Here is a 19,820-nt window from a genome sequence, read left to right as displayed (position 1 = left end):
AGGAGGCTGTTGGGGAAGACTGGAAAGTTTCCTGCAAAATGTCCTCATTCCTGAAGACAGGGTCAGTTGGCCATGACCCCCAATGTCTCACTAACTCTAAGTTGTTCCCAAATTCAGAGTAGCTGGGGATATAGTGGGGAAGCCAACACTTTAAATCAATATCTGGGATGGAGAAACTCCATGAGAGAGTCTAGATGTTTTCTTTTATACCTCTTCTTCCTGTCAATGCTCTGGGGATGGTGACTGGTACGACAGTAAAGAGGATTGGAGACTTCTGATTTGTTCTTGTGCTGGTTTTCAATTCCCCTGCCTGTATCAGGGGAAGATGATCAGGCTAAACCACTAGACAGAGGTTTATCCAAGGTTGGAGACAAAGATAGTATCAAACCAATAGATGTCATACAACCTGTAGGGTTGCCTTAAATCACTTCCTAATCCTGCGCAAGCAGCATCAAGAGATTCAGTACCAAGGAAATGGTAGACCCTTGCTATCAGTACCAAAATACTTGACATCAAAAGGGATATCATCAATCCCAATAACAGGAATGAAGTTGATGCTGAGGAAGGGTTTGATATAAAGGTGTTGAACAATGACATGATATAGACCAACAAAGTTCTCAAGGGTATTAGGGTCAACACAAACAGATGGTCTGTGCCCTTCATCACTAAAAAACATGGAGGTGCAGTTACAGACATGGAATGAATTTGCACCAAACTCAAAGGTTGGAATCTGTGATGATGATATGGTTGGCAGTGGAACAAATGGCTTTGAAGCACTGGATATCAAAACAGGGTCCAAAGAAGGAGCAGAAATTGAGGTAAATGGTCCTTCTGTTCCTGCCCTAGAAAATGAGAAGGAAAACTGTACACCCATCTTACCATGTCCTTTAATACTGCCCTCATAATCATCTCCCAGTCTACAACCACAGAAAAGGTTCAGAGAGATCTAGAGGAATAGGAGGCCTGGACTCTAGGATAAATCTTTTTCTAAATAAAAACTACTGACTCTCTTCCTAGCTGAAGGATCAAAAGCCACATACTCATCAAGCTGCAAATCCCCATCAGCTGCTTGTTGGTCTTGGACAACAGAAAATAACGTTTTTGTGGGAGGGGAGACCTGTGGGGCACTTGTACAGCAAGCAGGAGAGGAAAATCTATCTAAACCTCAGGGCTCCCACAGATTCCCTTCAAGATTAATTTATTTTTTCGCTCCTGCAATGTTCTGGAGACAAATATTTTACGAATCTCACATGTAGCATCTAGGTATCCCCCTGGCACACTATACAAAGGAAATGAGCGTCTTGACGGGAACTTTTATGTCCATGGTACATTAATGGAAGTCACACAAAAGTCCTCATAAGTAGATGACATGTGTATAGCAACATACATTTCCATCTCAACACTGACACGCTGCATGCTATGGAGTGCTTACTTATGGCACATGCAAAAAATACCTCCACACTGTCTCCAGTGTGTTAGCTCTGCCTCTGATCACACTGTTGTTTACCCCAAAGAAGCCATAAATTACAAAGGAGATTAATGCTTGTATGATGGTTGGTAGGGCCAGGAACCTTGCATCACTGGAAGCACAGGGAAACGAAAAATAAAACATAAATGAAAAAGGAAGCATGGTCGTAAGATGTATAGATACCATATACACACTTTGGTCATAGACTGCTGCCATACAGGCTTAGAAATACAAACAGAGGGCACTACAGCTCCTACAGAAATGATGTGGAGAATTGATAACATCTCCACTTTTTCAGTAACTAGCTAACAACTATAAAATATTCAATTGTTGTAAGCAGAAATAATTTACAGAAAAAAGCTGAATTTTTCATATTTTACTCCAAACAACACATATTTCAACAAAGTAACACATACATAACGTTCAAAGGGAAGAAATAAGCAGTATCCATCAGCTGCTAAGGAGTATAAAGGGATGACAGAGGAATGAAGGGTTGTAGGGATTGGAGTACATTAACACAATAAATGTGGTTTTGTCAGTAATTTGCAATTAGGAAATAAGGCAACAACACAGGAACCAGGACAAGTATAACTTATTCAAAGTTTAAGCGCTTTTGTCAGAGTACAGCCAAAGACTTCTTCAGAAACTGTGATAACAATTCAAAAACATCCATTTAAATAACCCTCCAAACAACCATGTGACTAAGAAAAACATTTAAAGAATCAGCCACAAATTCAGTCAAATACCTATAACCACTATAAATATGCATAACAACTATAGAGATGTTAAAATGCACAAAAACCTTATCAAGTTCAATAATAAATTTACATTGGTTACAATAACCACATTTATGGGTACCCTTTCTTTTAACTAGATTGGAAGGTACTACAGATGGCAAAACCTCAAAAAATTCCTTAAAACATCTTCCACTTCTGTAAACCATTTTTACACCATGTTTGAAAATCTCCTTACACTCATTATAACAAACAAAAATATACCAGTGAGTACTCAAACTTTTGTACACTAGCAAACTTTCAGGGGAATAAGTGGTGATAAAGGACAAGGTATAATCCCTACCAGAAACATTATTATTTTTTTTAAGGATGGTTAGGTCACATTTTTACCAGAGATGTGTAATAAAGAAGGCAAAAAAAACTTCACCCCTTTTAAATTTGATTTCCTGAAATGTTCTGTCAATTAAATCGCTAGGATATCCCCTTGATAAAAACATATCTGTCAAAACTGCTGCCTCACTTGCAAAGGTTTCATCTACCGTAATCATCCTAGTAAGATGAACAAACTGGGCCTTTACAGTGCCATTCTCTTGAAAAGAAGGGTGACAACTATCAAAATGTAGAAAGCTATTAGAGTACGTAGGCTTTCTGACAAATTTACTATTATCAACATCTTTAAATAGATGGACATCCAAGTAAGCTATATTAGTAGTAGTCAATTTATAAGTGAAGCTAAGAAAAGGGGTAGTCCATTTAAATTTGTAATCAATAAACTGTTGTAATCCATGTTGAGAACCCTTCCTAAAAATAATGATGTCTTCCAGGTAATGCATATATAGTCACCAAGGTGGAGATGATCCAAAATGGCTAAAATTAATTTTTTCTCTCATTGTAGCATGAAAATATTTGCAAAAACTGGGGTGCAAGCTGCCCCCATAGCAACACCTTTTGTTGCAGAAAATAGTGCCCATTGATAAAAACAAAATTGTTCTTAAGCACAAGTTCCATTAAAAGGTCCAACACATTAATGTCATTGTTACAGAAACCACATTCAGTCAAAAAATCATGAAACCATTCGAGACCAACATCATGCAGTATCTCATTAAATACATGTACCACATCAACTGTACAAAATATAATTCCTTCATCAAATTCCACCTGGGACACCTTACTCAAAAAATCCCACGAGTCTCTACAAGTATGTGGATATGTTCTTAAAACATTCTTCAATTTAATATCCACATAACTAGCCAGCAGATGGGTTCTAGACCTAGAAGCATTAACTACTGGTCTTAGGGGAGGATCCCTGATACTCTTATTTATCTTAGGTAATCCAAATATGGAAGGTGTGACAGGAAATTTAACATGTAATAATAACCACAAATCCATATCAATTTGTCCCTGATCCACCATATCCTGTAAAAATCCAGTCAATTCTACCATATGCTATGTTGACCATATTCAGATAAATTTCTTCATAAAAATCAAGGTCATACAGATGAAGGAACATCTTGTTTAAATAATCAACAACACTCATTATAACAACCCCCCCCCCCCTTTACTGGCTTCATAACACGTAAAGACCCATTTCTGCATAGCTGTTACAAAAGGTCGTTCTCACCTGCGGAAAGGTTCTTAACTACACTCATCTTGTCGTTTAAAAAAAATGACCTAAATTCCAATTCACAAAGTTTTTCAAAGATAAGTAAAGGTGCTGCCAGCGGGGGTTAAAGGTTCTGCTCCTCCTAACAGTTTGCAACCCATTCAAACAACCAACATGAAAATCAAGTTGAATTTTCTCTTTAAATAAGAATTTAAAATTAATTTTACATAAAAAGAGCTTTAAGTCAATAATTAAGCCATCAATTTTTAAACAGGTGGTTGGAACAAAATTAAAACCTTTCAATAGCAGATCAGCAAGGGTAGAATCAAAGTTATTGTCTGTATAATCATAAATAAAAAAGTCATCTTTGGTGTTTTGTATGATTTTCAAATGATTTCCCCGCTGGTAGCACCTTTACTTATCTGTGAAAAACTTTGTGAATTTGAATTTAGGTCATTTTTAAACAAGAAGAGCATAGTTAAGAATCCTTTCTGCAAGTGAGAACGACATTTTGTTACAGCTATGCAAAAACAGGTCTTTTATGTGTTATGAAACCAGAGAAGGGGGGTTGTTATAATGAATGTTGTGGATTATTTAAACAAGATGTTCCTTCATCTTTATGACCTTGATTTTTATGAAGAAATTTCTTTGAATATGGTCAACATAGCATGTGGGAGAATTGACTGGATTTTACAGGACATGAGGGACCAGGAACAAATTGATATGAATTTGTGGTTATTTTTACATGTTAAATTTCCTATTACACCTTCCATATTTGGATTACCTAAGATACATAAGAGTATAAGGGATCCTCTCCTAAGACCGATAGTTAATGCTTCTAGGTCTAGAACCCATCCCCTGGCTAGTTATGTGGATATTAAATTAAAGAATGTTTTAGGAACATATCCACATATTTGTAGAGACTCATGGAATTTTTTGAGTAAGATGTCTCGGGTGGAATTTGATGAAGGAATTATATTTTGTACAGTTGATGTGGTAAATTTATTTAATGTGATACTGCATGATGTTGGTCTCAAATAGTGTCATGATTTTTTTGACTGAATGTGGTTTCTGTAACAATGACATTAATGTGTTAGACCTTTTAATGGAACTTGTGCTTAAGAACAATTTTGTTTTTATCGATGGGCACTATTTTCTGCAGAAAAAAGGTGTTGCTATGGGGGTAGCTTGCTCCCCCATTTTTGTAAAGATTTTCATGCCACAATGAGAGAAAAAAATAATTTTTAGCCATTTTGGACCATCTCCACCTTGGTGTCTATATATGCATTACCTGGAAGACATCATTATTTTTTGGAAGGGTTCTGAGCATGGATTACGACAGTTTATTGATTACATGAATCAGACTACCCCATTTCTTAGCTTCACTTATAACTTCAGTACTACTGATGCAGCTTACTTGGATGTCCATCTATTTAAAAATGTTGATAATAGCAGATTTGTCAGTAATATTTACAGAAAGCCTACATACTCCAATAGCTTTCTACATTTTGATAGTTGCCACTCTTCTTTTCAGAAGAATGGCATTGTAAAGGCGCAGTTTGTTCGTCTTACCTGGATGATTATGGTAGCTGAAACCTTTGTAAGTGAGGCAGCTGTTTTGACAGATAAGTTTTTATCAAGGGGATATCCTAGAGATTTAATTAACAGAACATTTCAAGAAATCAAATTTAAAATGTGTAAAGTTTTTTTGCCTCTTTTGTTACACACCTCTGGTAAAAATGTGACCTTAACATCCTTAAAAAATAATAGTGCTCCTGGTAGGGATTATACCTTGTCCATTGTTTGTTTGTTTGTCTTTTCGGCTTTTCCCAGTTAGGGGTCGCCACAGCAGAACTCCGGTCCGCTAATGATTGGTAGTCGATTTTTATGGTACTGAGTTGACTGCCCGACGCCCAACCTTCAGCGAAGGCACGCCCATTCATCACCACTTATTCCCTTGAAATTTTGCCAGTGTACAAAATTTTGAGTACTCACTGGCATATTTTTACTTGTTATAATGAGTTTAAGGAGAATTTCAAACATGGTGTAAAAATGGTTTACAGAAGAGGAAGACGTTTTAAGGAACTTTTTGAGGTTTTGCCATCTACAGTACCTTCCAATCTAGTTAAACGAAAAGGTACTTATAAATGTGGTTGCTGTAACCAATGCAAATTTGTTATTGAACTTGATAAGTTTTTTGTGAATGGTACCTTGGGACACATTTTTACTGTGATTGTAACACCGTTGGTATTGTGTACTTGGCTCTTTGCAAATCATGTAATTGTTTTTATGTTGAAAAAACTCAAAGAAAATTTCGTGAACGTATACATGAACACATTTCTGATATTAGGAAGGGGAATGTTCACAATGCTTTGGCAATACATGTGCTTGAGAACTCTGACCACGAGTTTGGTTTTATTGGTGTTGATATTGTGCATAAGGATGTTAGGGGGGCCCTTGGAATGAACTTACTGAGCTTAAAGAACTTAGGTGGCAGATTAGACTTGATGCTTATTTATATCCGGGGCTTAATGATAGTGTTTCCATTGCCTGTATTCTCAAACTACATTCTTATTTGGTTTAATTGAATTTTTAAAAATGTATTTCTTTAATTTTGATCGTGCATTTTAACATCTCTATAGTTGTTACGCATATTTATAGTTGTTATAGGTATTTAAATTTGTGGCTGTTTCTTTAAAAGTTTTTTCTTAGTCACATGGTTTTTGGGAGGGTTATTTAAATGGATGTTTTTGAATTATCACAGTTTCTGAAGAAGTCTTTGGCTATACTCTGACGAAAGTGCTTAAACTTGAAATAAATTATACTTGTCCTGGATTATGTGTTGTTGCCTCATCTCCTTTTTTGTACTGTTGGTTCTTGGTTTGCCAGAATGTCTTAATTTGTAATTAGGGCTTAACAAAAAATATGCAGATATCCAAATAGGATAAATGGAATGCTTGTCTTTTCAGTAGTAGATTCAAGTAAGAACTGAACCATTACCTTTCCGCCTCATTGCTAGTTTATTAAAGAGGTCTGACATGAGATCACCTCCTCCTCCACTGCCACCGCCTCCAGATGTAGCTCTCGCTGAAATGGAAAGCAAAAATTGAGGTTCCATATAAGCTGTCAACATTTTAAGCATGTACTGTCTTCCCAAACTCAAACACTTCACTAAAAAACAGACATCAGGATAGTCACCATGCACCTGTGTAAAATAAGAGTACATAAATATTTGGAAGGTATTTCACCTCCTACAGAATCACAATTCATTACAGCTTGAAAAGCATCTCCAGTAATAACCAGGCTTCTCTCCTTGTAAATGAATTCTTAGGGCCGATTCCACCAGACTATGCAGTAAAGTAGGATAAAAGACCCAGAATTTACCCGACTGTGATTAAGTTATCATATATATCTCCAGAGAAGTAACTGTTTGTTAAACTGATGCAGCTCTAAAATTAGTCAGGACTTGCCTGGAAACCCTGTGTCTAGGTTTTGGGAAAAATATCAAAAATGTTTAGTTTTAAACTGCAGGAAAAAAAGTTTCAGGTTCAATTTATAACACACTATGATGGCTGGCTAGAAAGTATAAGTATTTTTCAAGTTACTTAAGTAATGGCTGTTTCGTTTGACTGCTGCTTTGAAATACTGTACATTGTATTCTTTATCACAATGCAGAAAAATACAAAATGATAAAATGCTTTTCAGAACGTAAAAAAATACAAGATGATAAAATGCTTTTCACTACTGCAACACACTGACGTGTGTGTGGGTGTGGGGGGGGGTGGGTAATACATTAACATATGAAACAGACATGCTAGAAACAATAAATTGTAAACCCACTTAAGAAAAGTACAGTTTTGTACCTACCATAAATGTAGATGTCCGATAGATATGCAACTGCAGTCATAACATATGGGTTGTCTTGCCTTAGGCAGCCCTCGGTCGGCCGGATTCCAAAGTCTGGGTCCGACGTCAGCTGATGTCGCATTTCTCTCCGACGTCAGGGCGGCTGGAGTATATAAGCATCAGCAGACGCCATCTTCTTCAGTGTTTCTTGCCCCAGATGCCAGGTGCCCTCCAAGGAAGGCTGTAATCAAATTGGAAGACAAAAATAGGTTTCCAGACAACAAATAAGCAATAAACAGATACACCATAACAGATATCCCCAGCTAAGATAACAGAGAGAGGAGTGGACCCAAGGCATAGAGGGGATGGAGGGAGGGAAAACCCAACTGCAGTTGCATATCTATCGGACATCTACATTTATGGTAGGTACAAAACTGTACTATGTCCTTCAAGAATGCAACTGCAGTCATAACATATGGGTTGAATACCAAAGCTTAGCTGGGGGAGGTGGTATGCTCTAAGAAAGGGATGGTGTAGCTATCAGTCCCTGCAGGACTGCCGAAGCAAAGCCTGCTCTGGATCTGGAATATAAAGGGAGGTTGTAGTGCTTGGAAAATGTATGCACGGAGCTCCATGTAGCAGCTTCTAGAATGTCTTTTGTAGGCACCCCTCTTAAGAAAGCTGTAGAGGTGGCTGTAGCTCTGGTGGAGTGTGGTCTGACATTGGCTGGCACACTCTTTCCATGGAAGGAATAACAGAATCTGATGCAATGTCCAATCCATTTTGAAATTGTCTGTTTGCTTTTCCTTGTACTGCAGGGGCGTAAGCTACAAAAAGCTGGTCAGACTTCCTACTGGTCTTGGTTCTGTCTAGGTAGTAGCAAAGTTGTCTGTGTATGTCCAAGGTATGCAACAGTCTTTCCCCTTTGTTCTCAGGATTAGGAAAGAAAGTAGGCAGGTGAATTGCTTGATTTAAGGCAACCCTAGATACCACTTTTGGCAGAAAGGTAGGGTTGGTTCGTAAGGAGACCCTGTCTCTGTGAAAGGTTATGAATGGTGGTATTGCCATTAAGGCCTGTAATTCCGAAACCCTTCTTGCTGAGGTAATGGCCAACAGGAAAGCTGTCTTCCAGGAAAGAAATTGTAAATCCACAGAAGCTGCTGGCTCGAAGGGAGGTAAAGTCAAATTTTCTAGAACAAAATTGAGGTCCCAAGCTGGTACTGGTGCCTTTCTTGGGGGCTTTATATTCTTGATTCCTCTAAGAAATTGCCTTAACAAAGGATGTGAAAACACAGGTGGGTCAGTGTTGTATCTAGCTGAGATAGCTGAAGCATGAATTTTTATGGAAGAGAATGAAAGTCCTTTATGCAGCATATCTGCCAAGTATTCCAGGATGAGAGGAATGCTCAAAAATGAGGCATCATGACCCTTGTTGGTATTCCAAATGCTGAATCTCTTCCATTTGGCTGAGTAAACTTTTCTGGTGGATGGTCTGCGGGCTTCTGTTAATATCTGCTGAACTTCCTTGGAGAGAGGTAAATCAAGGTTATTTATGGGATTTCCCAAGCTGTCAGCTGTAGCGTCTGGATGTTGGGATGAACTGTCCTGAAGTTGTGTTGAGTCAGAAGTTGGGGCCATTGTGGAAGGGCCCAAGTTTTTTTGTGACATATGCTCCGTAGTAGTGGGTACCAGTGTTGTCTTGGCCAGTCTGGAGCTATTAGGATCCCCTTCGGCTTGTCTGCTTTGATCTTTAATAACACTGTGGTCATCAGTGGCAGAGGTGGAAATGCATAAATTATCAGGGTGCTCCAGTTGAATGAGAGGGCATCTATTTTCCATGCTTGTGGATATGTCCTTGAGCAGAACTTTTGTAAGTGATGATTGAGGTGGGAGGCAAATAGGTCTACGTCCGGCCTGCCCCATGTCGAGGTGAGTCGTAGGAAGATGTCTGGATGTAGCCTCCATTCGTGGGGGTCTAGGAAATTCCTGCTTAGACTGTCCGCCAGAACATTGTCTTTGCCTGGAACAAACTGGGATTGTAATTGTATGTTTAGGCCCAGTGATTTTTCCCAAAGATTCATTGTCAGCCTGCAAAGGGGGTAAGAATGAGTGCCCCCCTGTTTGTTTATGTACCACATCACTGTGGTGTTGTCTGTCCGTATTAATAGGTGGCCTTGTTGAAGTTGTTGCCCAAAGGCCTCGATGGCATGCATTACTGCTAACATTTCTTTTCGATTGATATGCAGATGTGTTTCCTTTGGAGACCATTGTCCTTGAATACATCTGCCTTCCATGTGCGCCCCCCATCCAAGGTCTGAGGCGTCTGTGGTCATGGTCTGTGTTATCTGAGGCTTTTTGAATGACATACCTATGTTTGACTGGCTTGCTGAGGCCCACCATAGAAATTCCTTTTGAAGACATGGAATGAGTGGGATATTTGCTTCTAGGTTGTTGCTGTGTTGAGACCATAAGCTTTTTAAGTACCATTGAAGCTTTCTCATGTGTAGTCTTGCTAGTGGAACCAGGAGGATGCAGGATGCCATGTAACCCAGGGCCTGTAGGAAACTCCTTGCAGTCATTTGGGTGAGCTTTGCTAAACTTTTGAAGTAATGGGCTAACTTCTTTTGCTTGTCTTCTGTCAGGTAAGCCATTTGAGAGGCTGTGTCTAGTTTGGCTCCAAAGAAGGTTATTTGCTGGGATGGCTGAAGTCTTGACTTTTGAAAGTTGACTGTGTATCCCAGAGCCTGTAGCAAGTGTATGACATAATTCAAGTTTTTTGTCAAAGTTAGTTTGTTGTCCGCTTGTATGAGGCAATCATCCAGGTACGGGTAGATTTGAATCCCCTGGAGCCTGCAATGAGCAATTACTGATGCCAGGCATTTCGTGAATACTCTGGGCGCAGTAGATAAGCCAAATGGCAATGCTGAGAATTGATAATGCTCTGGCCCTGCAAGAAATCTGAGGTATCTTCTGCAGCTGTGTCTGATAGGGACATGCAGGTATGCCTCCTTGAGGTCCAGAGTAATCAGCCAAGACCCCTTGCCCAGCATGGGAAGGAGTTGCTGTAGAGTCAGCATTTTGAACTTTGGTACTATGAGGAAAGTGTTTAAAGCGGACAAGTCCAGTATTGGTCTCCATTGACTTTCTTTTCTTGGAACAAGGAACAGTCTTGAATAAAACCCCTGGCCTTGTTCTTGTTGTGGAACATTTTCTATTGCTTTGATCTGTGCAAGCAGAGAAATTTGATTTATAGCCTCTGCCCTCTGATTTTGTGGAAGGTTTGGCATGCCTTGTTTTCTTGGCAAAGTGTGGAAGTGGAACCTGTAACCGTGGTCTATAATGTCCAAAATCCATTTGTCTGTTGTTAGTTTGTGCCAATTTTTTGAAAACAGAGATAACTTTCTGCCCAAAGGAGCCTCTGTTTGCTCCTTGGTTAGCGGAACTAGAGGAAAGTCATTGAGATTGTCCCTGCGGGGCAGGAGAAACCCCTGTGTCACTTCTTTGGTTTGTTGGTTGCCATTGTCGTCCCCTGTAGGATCCTCTGTATTGGCCTCTTCCTCGGCCACGCCTGTTTTTGCCCCTTTGTGATCTTTCAGGATTAGGAAAGGACCAGTTTTTAGAAGGCCAGTTCCTGCTGAATCTGGGCGGCTGAACCTGAAGGAAATCTTTTACTGTCTGAACTGACTTGGCTTTTTCCTCAATGGACTTTAACACATCTTTAGCATAAGCACCAAAAAGCTTGTTCTTTTCCAAGGGTGCGTCAAGAAGTTTTGCCTTAACATGATCTGGTAAGGGTTGTTCTTTCAACCATGCATGTCTGCGAATGACCGCCCCTGTCATAGCTGCCCAACATGAAGCCTCCAATGCATCATAGCCACACTGTAGAAAGTGATTGCTAACCTGTTGAGCATTATGCACAGTCTCCTGCAAAGACTTCCTATCTAAGGGTTCAGGGGAGGCCAATGTTTTCTGTAAATCATCTAACAGGAAATCCTGATATTGAAACATGTGAAAGAGACAATTGAGAGCTCTCATAGATAAAGTAGTGGAGGTGTAAACCTTCTTCCCCCATCTCTCTAAGGACCTTGCTTCCAGGTTAGAAGGCAAAGGATTTTTGGAGGTGGTAGCTGAAACCCCTTTAGGCCCCTGGGAAATTGTTTCTAAATCAACAGCATGGGCCTTAAAGAAATGAGAATGGGTTTCTGGAACCCTATAGTATCTGTCAGGCTTGGCAGGGGCAGGAGGAAGAGTATCAGGGGTAACACTGGAGTCAGAATACAAATCATCCAAAACATCAAGCACAGGAGGTATAGCTAAGGGTCTGTGCTGGGGCTTTTTAAGGAAGGTTCGAAGGCGCTTTCTGGAATCAGAATATTCCTGGCCTTGCCACTTGAAATGCTCCCTCATGGAATGCAGAACTTCCCCAAAAGAAATATCCTCAGGAGGGGAGGCTGAGGGAATGGAGTCCTCTGTATCTGAATCCTCATAGGTCTGGAAGGGCTCTTCCTGGCTTTTGGAGCGAACAGAGTCCTCAGAATCTTCATCTGAAGGAAGAGGGTCAGAGGGTTCAACCCTGGGCCTTTTGTCAGGAGGAGGCTGGGAACCTCTCTCAGGATGGGCCTGGGAACCTCTGATCAGGGAAATTAAATCTACTGCAATAGACATGATTTGTGTTTCAGGAGTAGGCTGAGGTAAGGTTTTAGCAGTAAGATGCTTGGACTTGCTGGCTGCCTTAGCACGTGTGTAGGCCTTGATAGACATGGACATGGGAGGCCTAGCTGCTCCACGTGCAGGAGTGACCTTATCAACAGCAATGGTCTCGGGCATTTCCTCGGTTTCGGTATCCGGAGGAAAATCAATAACTGGCGTCGGAGTGGTCTCCGGTATCAGAGGTATCGGTAAAGCGGTGTCTTCGGTTCGGAGCGGTGGAATAACCGACTCAGAGGGAACCGGGGCACTCGCGGTTAGTTTAGTCGTGGTGTCGGTGGAAGACGTGGGCAGAGGATGTCGGTCCCGGTCTTTTAGTTTCTTAGGAGTCTGCGTTGTCGGTTGTTCTGACGGCATTGTATAATGAAATTTGTCGCCGAAGAAGTCTTCTGCGAACTCCGCCCGGCGCCTGAGAGTGCGCTTATTGAAGCAAGCACAGGCGACACAGGCCGAGACGTCGTGGTCTGGGCCAAGGCAAGGGAGGCAGTAAGAGTGGAAATCCTTATGAGGTATTTGTTTACCACAAGACAAACAATTATTTACTTTTTCAGTAATTTCTGACATCGGCTGAGGCAAGAAAAGGTCCCCAATGGGGTACTTAGCTTTTTTGATGACTTCGGTTTCGAAGAATACAGGAGCTGACCGACCGGCACTTGCAAACTGCTTCTGCTTCGGGCACCGCGCGGCAAGAAAGACTGAAGAAGATGGCGTCGGCTGATGCTTATATACTCCAGCCGCCCTGACGTCGGAGAGAAATGCAACATCAGCCGACGTCGGACCCAGACTTTGGAATCCGGCCGACCGAGGGCTGCCTGAGGCAGGACAACCCATATGTTATGACTGCAGTTGCATTCTTGAAGGACATCGGAACAGTTATGCTACAAACCTGACTTTTACACAGAAGAATATAATGATCACATATATGTGAGGGCACATTCACTGAAGCCCCTGCCATCAACCTCATTGTTGAAGATGTTCTCAGACTTTTCCGGATCTGCTCTTGACTAACATGACATCTTCACAAAAGCTACACATCAACAGCCATGACCACTTACTGTTTCATACCTAGTAAGTCAGTAGCATTCCTTCCTTGCCTCCATGTTGGCATTATAGAATCTTAACAAAACAGTAGAATGTGTGGAAAACAGGTTTAAAAAAAGTCATGCTTGTAAGCCAGAATATTAATGGTTGCCCTCTTCTCTCCATAGCATGCCCAAACACTTAAATGGGGTCCCTCTTCACAGGCTATTTTCAGAGCTGTCAGTTCTGCAGTTTGAGATAAGGTACCAAATGAATCTGGCCTTCTTTGCACAAGAGAAACAAACAAGCAGGTATTGTATTTCCAGAGTCATAGATAGGTACTCAAAGAGTACAGGCTTTCAGTCTAAATTGTGACAGCTGATACTGCCAGCCACGATACTTCAAAAATGAAAGGGGGAGGGTCCTGATAAACAGCAGCAAATTCTGAAATTTACTGTGAAATGTACTGCTACACCTATAAGTATTTTTTTGCAAAGGTGGTGGTGGGGGGTTTGACTCTTTCTGCATCCATCCACAACCACACTACTTAGAAACTCCAAGATAATGATATCTTTGAGAAGGGGAAAATACTCTGAGATATTAAAGTTTCTCAGGTAATGTGTAGTTCTCTTAATCATACATATGTTTTCAGTGCTCTGAGGGCAGCACTTCAAATCCTTAAATTTCAATCAGGATCCTGAAGTATGTCAACTTCCTTTAAGGGTCACGCAAAATTACACCTGGCAACAATAAGTAGCAAAATATGACTCAGAAACACTGAAGGAACGTACAGAAGGCAGAGTGTACATTTAATATAATAAAGTATACATACATGATATATCATACTCTTGTCAAGAAAAGTACAATCTAGTACATAATTTCTGCTTATGTGTACAGGTACAGGGGTGTGCATACCTTGTTCTTGTTCTTTCTGCTTCTTCTTTTCCAGCTTTCTTTCTTTAACACTGCGGAGTTTGGCCTTCCCAATTCCTCCTGCCTGTCGAATGGACTCTAGCAGGCTGGCACGGCCAGTTGATGGTTGAGCCACATCTTGAGGAGCTCCTTGAATGGGCCCTGGTCAAAGACACAAAGACTCATTTAGCATCACCTAAATGCTTAATACATAATTAATGATATACAAGGTAAAACTGTAGGCTGCGGTCATTAGTGAGTTTGCCAGCAAATAAAGAATGGCATTCTGATTTAAGAGTACAACAGTGTTCTGTTTTTGAAACACCAAAGCATTCCAGGGTAATATGCTGCTGTGAGAATTATTTGTTCACAGCCTTATTTAGGCTGCTAAAATAGAAGTCTTTTCAACCTACAGACCTACAGGTACCATAGCAGGAAAAACAGCCATGGAGTTTCTTAATACACTTACTAAATACAGTCGTTAGAAACCATTTAGACATAAAATGTCTATCCATTTATTCATTTTCTAAACCTACTGTATTGGTGGGGAGGGGGCAGCAGAAGCATAGCGAGCAGGGTAGATGCGAATCCCTACCCCAGTCAACAGTTCCAGTTCAATCTGTGGAATCCACAGGTCTTCCTAGACAAGATGACAGAAACAATCCTTCGAACATTCTTTGGGTCTGACTCAAGGCCTCTTTTAAAGAGGGCTGTGCCTGCTACACCCCCCTGTAGAAGACACATGGGACCATCCTCACTAAGTGCTCAAATCATTACAGTTGACTTCTCCCAACCAAGAGGAGTAGTAGCTCTACTCTTGGGATCTTCCTAAAGTGCTAGTACTCTGTTAAAGACAGTAAGCCCAGCTACCCTGTGAGTAACCTCATTCCTGCTGCTTGCTTCTACAGTTTCCTCCTTTAAGTCATTATTCAAAGCTAGTAATCATATGTGAGAAAAGGGACGTAGCCTGACCAGTAAATTGAGAGCTTCGCTCCGCTCTGTGACAATGCCTACAGTATTGCTACTGCCACACCCATCCATTATGGTTAGTCTCCATATTCCACTTATCTTCACTTGTGAACAAGATTCCAAGATACTTGAATTCTTCTACTTGACGTAGCTGTTCCTCCCTCTCACCTGCACAGGGTAAGCCACACTATTCTATAAGAAAGCCCTGACCTCTGGTTTAGGGGTGCCAGTTTCTGTTCCATGTACTTCACACTTTCTGAGTGGTGAATTGCTCCAGTGTATGTTGATAATCACAGTTACTTGAAGCTAACAGGATAATATCAACTGCAAGCAATAATGACACAGCCTAGACCTTGGCTGCATCTTGGTATTCTGTCCATGAAAACAGGCAAACACTTTTTTGGCAGAGTCCAATACACATAGTGAATATATTTAACTTCCCAACAACATAATAAACAGAACTTTTGCTCCTCAAATACATGAAAAGAATACCCCATACCAGAAGCCCTGAAACCCTGTAATTCTGCAGCAACTCCCACAAGACATTCCAGGCTGCATAATCCTGATTTCTCCATTTCAAAAAAAAAAAATATCACAATGAAACACCACCAGAAACTCCCACATCCCCCAGTATTTGTAAGGACAATTAGCAGGTCCACTGTTTCATGACCATGACAAAATCCACATTAGTTCTCCTAAATTTCAGTAATTAAATGAAGTCTCCTTTCCAGCTCCCTGGTGCAGGCTTTTCAAAGGAGGCTAAGGAATGTGCTCATTTTATAAACAGATGAAAACCACCCTCCTGTCCGCCCTTTGAAAAATTATTTCTCTTATGGTTGCCAGCTCAGCGGACCCAATTCCCAGCAACCTGAAACTTCTCTTCTTGGAAACACCTCAGGACTGACAAAAACCTTGAAAAGGATGGAGAAAAACAGAGTCATTATCCATATTTATCTGTTAAAACAGCTGTTGAAGCCCTGACTTTACAAGTTGTGTACTTACCATAATTTGGCATCTCTGTTGTCCATTTTCATTCTACCTCACTATTGGAATACGGATCCAATCCTCGGATCTGACTCGGACGCATTTTTCACAGACTTAGGTCCCAGTCTCGCATTCCTCCCTCTACCCACAATACTCTATACTCTACCCAGCTTCCTCAGATCGAGTTTGCTGCTGAACCATCTTACACGATAAAGTCACCCAATAACCAGAAAAGAACCAGAAGCTCAAAAAAAGGAACATAATGCTCCTGTAAATTTCCAAATATCTTCTAGGAACTCCTAAGCTGGGGGATGGCTGGGAGGGAAGCTGAGGAAGAATGAAAATGGACAACACAGATGCCAAGTTATGGTAAGTACATAAATTATAAATCTGATGATGTCCTTTTCTTTCTTTCTCACTACTGGGTCAGAGTCCCCAGCTATGTAACTCTTGGGTGGCCTCAAGGAAGGATATGCCTGAGCACTGTCGAACCAAAAGAAGCCTTGCTTCTAGATGCCATGTCCAATTTGTAATGTGCCACAAAGGTATTAGATTTTAACCAAGTGACTGCTGCACCAATATCATCAATGGAGGCTCTAGAGGAGAAAGTAGCTGATGCAGCCACAGATCTAGTAGAATGGGCTTTATGAGGACAAAGCAACTTCAGACTATTTTTGGAATAAATCATTGATATGCAGTTTGTAACCCATTTAGCTAGCATAACCTTAGATAGTATGTGGCCTAGCCAGTTGGGCAAAAAGGACACAAATAACTTGTCATATTTCCTGCAATGTTTTGTTCTGTGAAGACAAAAACATAGTTGCCTATGAACATCAAGAAAGTGTAACAAATATTCGCCCTTACTGGCAAAATTTGGAAAGAAAACTGGCAACTGAATGGACTGGTTAATGTTAGACTCTGTAGCTACTTTAGGCATAAAGGAGGGAAACTCCTGTCTTTATGGAAAAGAATATAAGATGGTTTGAAAGACCGAGCCTGAATTTCTGAAATTCTTTTAGCTGATGTGATGGCCACCAAAATGATAGTTTTCCAAGAAAGGTACTTCATTTCACAATCGCTAGCTGGTTCAAAGGGCCTCTGAGTCTGGCCTCGGGGGATAACAGTGAGATCCCAAGGAGGAGATAGATCTTTAATCAGGGAGTCTAACTAGGAAAATTCCTTTCATGAAGGCTTTACACAATCTAGACATGGACAGACACCCTGAAAAATCTCCAGCATGAAAACTGGATATGGCTGCCAGCTGAAGCTTAACTGTAGAAAAACTAGCCTCTTTTTCAAACAGAAAAAGGAGAATGGCTGAGAGAGAAGAAAATACATGATCAGGGCTTTCTTTGGTGGCTCAAATGGCAAATCTTTTCCATTTGCTTTTGCATACTTTTTTAGTAGAAGCTTTATGAGAAGCCAAGATTATGTTTTGAATAGGGGAAGAAAGCCTTCACCTTTTGACAATCACTGGAACTGGAGAAACTAAGTGGTCAGTTTGAGGATGGATAGCTTCTGATATAGGCCTTCTGATGGATGAGAAGGGAGGTCCTGCCTGGGTTCCATTATACATGGAGATTATTTTAGGTAAGACCAGAAGAAGGGGAACCATATCTGATGAAGCCAGTAGGGGCAATGAGGATCACTGAACTCTTTGACCGTTTTGCTTTCTGTAGAAATTTCAGTGTAGCAGTAACAGGGGCATAAGCATAAAGGAGACTGGAGGGCCAATCGTGAAACAGAGCATCCCTCGGTGACTGCCCCTAGAGGGGGGGATCACAGCGAAGTACCTGCTGTATTTGTTGTTTTGAAGGAATGCAAAGAGGTCACAGGTCAGGTAACCCCAGTGGCTGAAAATCAAATTCGTTACTGACTGACTGAGGGACTACTTGTGAGAGATCAGAATGGACCTGTTGAGTTTGTCTACAAAAACGCTGGACTTCCCCGGTATGTGAGTTGCATCAGAAATTGGTCTGAAGATATCGCCCATTCCCAGACCCTCATGGTCTCTCTGTACAAAGGATATGACCAGGTTCCTCATTGTTTGTTGATATATAAGACTACTGACTGACTACTGACTACTGACATAGTCTGTATGAACTGCAACAGTTCTTAAAGGGAGAACGTGCTGAAAGGCTTGTAAAGTTAAGAGGACTGCTCTCATCTCCAGAACACTGATATGCAATCTTTTCTCTATGCAAGTCCATGTGCCTTGGACCATTTTTCCCTCGAAATGCCCCCCCACCCCAGTTGGGAAGCGTCCATGGTCACAGTGGCTGTGGGGGAAGGAAGTAGAAATGTCCTGCAGAGGAACAGATCATCTGAAAGAGTCCACCACAGTAGATGCCCCTTGCAAATCGGGGTTAATTTGATAGGAACTGACAGAGGCTGGTAAAGAATAGACCATTGAAGAGGTAGGGTATACTGGAGAACTCACATAAAAACCCTGCTAATGGGACAAGCTTGATGACAACCTCCATAGACCCAACAACCTGAAGTATTAATCTCGCCGGTGGAGATGGAGGTCTAGGATTGTCTGTACTTGGTCTCTCAGTGTTTGAATGCGATGGGGAGACAATACACTACTAGATTTGTGTCCAGGAGAATCCCAATGAATTCCAAAGTTTGTACTGCGGATGGATGTGACATTTCCAGATTTATAGTAATACTTAGGAAACTGGATATTCAAAAGAAATAATCCCTGGCTTGAATAAGTTGATGCTTTGTTGGGGCAGTTAAAAGCCAGTCGTCCAAGTATGGAAACACCTGGAATCCCTGCAGTGTGAGATGAGCTGCTACGACTGCCATACATTTGGTACACACTCTAGGGGCTGTGGTGAGTCCAAAGGGCAGAACTGTGAATTGGTAGTGAATGGTTTAGTGAATGGTTTCCAGCCGGAAGTGCAGATGACTTCTGGAGCACCTGTCCATCTTGAAGTCCTAGTACACATCCTGCAAGTCTACAGAGCACATCCAATCGTCCTTTCACAACAGCGGTAGGATGGACTGAACTGTGATCATTTGAAACTGAATTCTTTATATACAGATTTAGGCTGTTTAGATCTAGAATTGGTCTGAAGTCCCTGGTTTTCTATAGCAGTAAGAAGAAGTGAGAGTAAGTTCCTAACCCTCTTTGTCTGGTTGGGACATCTTGCTTGGATAACTTTTTTTGCAGTAGTTTTTGGATTTCTCATAATGCATACTCCTGACTGGGTAGAACGTCGAGAAGTCTCCTCTGTTTTTCTGGAGGTGGAAGGGAAAAGAGAATATAATAGCCTTTGGAAATTATGCTTAACACTCAGGCATTTTTTGTTAGACTGGTCCAGGCATTTGGGTGTAGCGAAAAACAAACCCCAACTGCCTCCAGAGTACAGCAGTAGGACAGCACTCCAGGAGCGCTGATAGGGCTTTTCAGGGAAGGGTTCCCTGAAGCCCTCTGCCTCTGAGGTGGTGTCTCCCATTGAAACCTCCGCTTTTGCCCCTGGAGGAAGAATCCCTATGCTGATCCTGAGGAAGAATCCCTATGCTGATCCTGATAAATCCCTTGAGATTTTCGGAACCAGGTTTTGTTACC

The 19,820-nt window shown here is 41.1% G+C and overlaps 1 protein-coding gene across 2 annotated transcripts in view; it reads right to left on the bottom strand.

The window, feature by feature from the left end:
- Nucleotides 1–19,820, bottom strand: part of WASHC1 (WASH complex subunit 1) — a 1,004,726-nt gene that overhangs the window by 42,502 nt on the left and 942,404 nt on the right. For both annotated transcript variants that reach the window (XM_044087615.1, XM_044087616.1), the window contains exons 9-10: nt 14,294–14,452; nt 6,806–6,892 (exon numbers count right to left, since the gene is read on the bottom strand). In XM_044087615.1, the coding sequence (XP_043943550.1) occupies nt 6,806–6,892; nt 14,294–14,452 (246 nt within the window). The remainder of the gene's footprint in view (nt 1–6,805; nt 6,893–14,293; nt 14,453–19,820) is intronic.

This window comes from Protopterus annectens, chromosome 11.part0, assembly GCF_019279795.1.
Source record: "Protopterus annectens isolate FY-2018-M chromosome 11.part0, PAN1.0, whole genome shotgun sequence".
NCBI lineage: Eukaryota > Metazoa > Chordata > Ceratodontiformes > Protopteridae > Protopterus > Protopterus annectens.
Note: the sequence above shows the minus strand (reverse complement) of the source record. Positions and strands in the feature narration are given on the sequence as shown.